This window comes from Aplysia californica, unplaced genomic scaffold, assembly GCF_000002075.1.
Source record: "Aplysia californica isolate F4 #8 unplaced genomic scaffold, AplCal3.0 scaffold00427, whole genome shotgun sequence".
Taxonomy (NCBI): Eukaryota; Metazoa; Mollusca; class Gastropoda; order Aplysiida; family Aplysiidae; genus Aplysia; species Aplysia californica.
Window position 1 is genome coordinate 646,992 of NW_004797697.1, and position 3,832 is coordinate 650,823.

A 3,832-nucleotide genomic window follows, 5' to 3' on the forward strand; every position below is an offset into this window, starting at 1 on the left:
GGGGTGGGATGGAATGGGATGGGGTGGCGTGGGGTGGCGTGAGTTCATTCACCACGGGCTTACGATAAAGATGTGATGGGATGAGATGGGATGGGGTTGGGTGGGATGGGATGAGTTTATTCACCACGGGCTTACGATAAACATGGGATGGGGTTGGGCGGGATGGGATGGGATGGGAAGGGAAGGGGATGGGATGGGATGGGGTTTATTTTAAAAAATGTTTATGTCTGTAGATTTTAGAAGCAGCGTTCGTGTGTGCAGTATGTAGATTTCATAAACTATGTTTATGTGTGTAGTGTGTAGATCTCATTAAAATGTAGATTTTATTAGGCATCGTTAGCCTATGGTTACTGTAGAGCTGTGCGAAGAGTCGATTCCGGAACCGATTCCCACGATTAATACTACTACTACGGAAGTAAAATTCCGTCTCCTTTTTACGTAAACCAACGGTTACCAGTTACTTTTATCATTAAAATCTTCTCTTTTTTTAAAGAATTTTTTTTTTGAAAAATAGAAGTTGATGCTTCGGGGTATTTCGAAATCAAGGTTATCCTAAATCCTGAAGATGTTCGGAGCTAACCAGGTAACCACTAGAAGAAATCACATCATTAAAAAGTAAGTAATTGGGTTCGGGGTCGATTCCTACGATTCCTAGCTTTCAATAATCGGGAACCTTGCCGCCCAGCTCTAATGGTTAGGCCACCGGACTCGTAACCGTGAGATTGCAGGTTCGGGGTTTCGAGCCTCAGCTTGGTCGGACGTTGTGTCCTTGGGAAAGGCACTTTACACGAATATCCCACTCTGAAATAACCTAATAGTGGTGATGGAGGCGTTAAACGTATACCATTTCACCATTTTCACATAGTTACAATAGTGATCCTCCCTCTCTCTCTCTCTCTCTCTCTCTCTCTCTCTCTCTCTCTCTCTCTCTCTCTCTCTCTCTCTCTCTCTCTCTCTCTCTCTCTCTCTCTCTCTCTCTCTCTCTCTCTCTCTCTCTCTCTCTCTCTCTCTCTCTCTCTCTCTCTCTCTCTCCCATATCATTTCACCATTTTCACCAGATTATATTATTATGTGTGTGGTGTGTAGATTTTATAATCAATACATCTGTGTGTAGATTTAATAATCAATACATCTGTGTGTAGATTTTATAATCAATACATCTGTGTGTAGATTTTATAATCAATACATCTGTCTGCAGATTTTTATTAACAATGTATATTATGTGTGTAGATTTTTATTTAAAAAATGAGTATGCCTATAGGTTTTTATAATCAATGTGTGTGTGCAGATTTTACCTTTATGTTTAAGCGTGTAGATTTTTATAAACAATGTGTATGTTTGTAGATTTTATAAACAATATGTATGTTTGAAGATTTTTATTTTTAAAATGTGTATGCCTGTAGATTTTTATGAACAATGTATGTGTGAGTAGATTTTACCTTTATGTTTGAGGGTGTAGATTTTATCAACAATGTGTATGTGTGTAGATTTTATCAACAATGTATATGTGTGTAGATTTTACTTTTATGTTAAATTGTGTAGATTTTATCAACAATGTATATGCGTGTAGATTTTATCAACAATATATATGCGTGTAGATTGTACCTTTATGTGTACTGTGTGTGTATCCCCAGGCTGCTCCACTTTCGGGAGAGATCTCCCGTACGACAGTCAGGCAATTTCCAAAATGGCCCTGGGCACATACAAGTACTATCATTGCTCGTGCGCTAGAGTTGTGGGGAGGGGCGGGTACCAATGCTCGTGCCAGTACACGGAAGAGCAGTACCAGGAATTACTCCATGAGGCCCAGAATTAATGAGGAATCCGCGGCAGAAAGCTAACAGCGGGGGTCTTCCAATAACGACCGTTGGCGTTCTATAATAATAATAATAATAATAATAATTATTATAATAATAATAATAATAATAATAATAATAATACTCATTAATAGTAATAATAATAATAATAATAATGAATAATAATAATAATCATAATAATAATAATAACAATAATAATAATAATAATAATAATAATAATAATAATAATAATAATAATAATAATAATAATAATAATAATAATAATGATGATAATAATAATAATAATACATGTACTTGATTTGTGTGGTGTGGGGGGGGGGGGTTCTTATTCTTTTGTCTTTATTTTGTTTTATTTTTTTGTTCCTTGCGTCTAATAAACAGAAAGTCCGTTTGATTGTCTGTGATTTTGGATTTGATCTTCCAATTGATATTGAAATTTACGTGTTTTTTAAAATATAGCAGGGGCTTTTTTTTCTTCTGTAAAAAAATGTAAATATCATTTTTACGCTCCCTTCAGCAAACTGTAGATCATTCAGGAGGCGGGCTTCATCAGCGAGAGATGGAAAGGATACAACGTCCCAGCAGAAAGATCGGGAAACTCGATAAAAACATTCTCCGGTATATTGAAGATCAGTACTAGGCAATACTCCGTGAGGCTGAGAATCAATGAGGAATCCGCGCTAATTCTACCCTGACACTATGTGACCCCCACCTCCTTCAATCATAAATATCTCGACTTCTGTTCCAGACAGATGCATGGTTCTTTTGTTAAAAAAAAAAAATTTTAAAGAATAAAATAAGACAAATGAAGAGGCTTTAAGGCTATAACCAATAATGGCAGTTGCGAGCGCTTTAAAACACTTACCAAAAAAAAGGTAAGTTCTTTACGGCGCTCGCAACAGCATAAGGTCATATGAGCGCGCGGGTCACACTAAACATTTTCAGTGGGTAGAAAATTGTGATTTTGCACGGGTGGCGGCCGAAGCCTACTCTTATCGATTTTAGACAACCAAAGGATCTGTAACGTGCGCAACTTACACACAGGATCTCCGAGATTCATCGCTCTTGTCCGAGAAGGCTAGGTGTAGATCTTTCCTACCAGAAGATCAGGGGTGTGGCAGAAAGACAGCAGTAAGACGGAGCCAAGGAGAAGCAGTAGAAAAGCTGCAGAAAGAGTCAGTCAGGAGCCCAGAGGAGGGGGCAAAGGAGATGAGGGAGTGGGGGGGAGAAAGAGGAGACGAAAGCAGACGACAGAACATTGCGAGAGCAGGAAAGCAGGGGAAAGGAAATAATTTTTAGAGAAGAAAATTTATCGGTCGCTACGCGGATTCGAACCCGGGACCTTTGAATGAGAGGCGAACACTTTAACCTCTAGGCCACGAGAGCACTCTTTGATTCGTTGACGCTCGATGAAATTCATAGGGGTTAACCCACTATATACCAATTAAGTACTTACGTAACTAAGCGTTGCCGGAAAACCTGAATGTACGTCTTAAGTGAGTTAACGATGACATTTTTCCTGAGGAAAGTCTCAACGTCCACTAAATAAATACGAAGGGCTTAGAGAAAAAAAAACGGGTTTGTCCCAAGCTGGATTTCCTGAGGATAAAAATTAAAATGCTGTGTGGTCAACTGTTCTACGCGGCTCTGAATGCTGAACAATCACCAAAGACAGTGATAATAAAATAACTCTATAGCAATAGAACTGTGGTTTCTTTAAAGAGTGCTGAGAATTTCTTGGAAGGAAAAGAAATCAAATGAGGCAGTAGGCCTACTTGAAGAAGCTCACCTAGGCCGCTCCCTGATAAAAACATTCTGGAAAAGTTCAATGCCGTTTCGGGGACAATTGTCTAGTTTAGAACATCTAGCTCTCGCTGGCAAAACTGAGGGCAAACGAGGCAGGGGTAGACCCAGAGCTTACTTACCTTTTACTGTTTTACATTTACTTTTTCATCCTCTGTTGCCGTTAAGCGTCGAGGGGAGATGCAGTTTTCTATGGTAGGCCAGCTCCACAG

At 39.0% G+C, this 3,832-nt stretch overlaps 1 protein-coding gene across 1 annotated transcript in view; it reads left to right on the plus strand.

The window, feature by feature from the left end:
- LOC101859501 overlaps positions 1-1,896 on the plus strand; it is a 7,252-nt gene extending 5,356 nt beyond the window's left edge. The window contains exon 4 of the mRNA XM_005104587.3: positions 1,635-1,896. Coding sequence (XP_005104644.1) covers positions 1,635-1,816 — 182 coding nt within the window. The 3' untranslated portion in view covers positions 1,817-1,896. The remainder of the gene's footprint in view (positions 1-1,634) is intronic.
- The last annotated feature ends 1,936 nt before the right edge of the window (positions 1,897-3,832 follow it).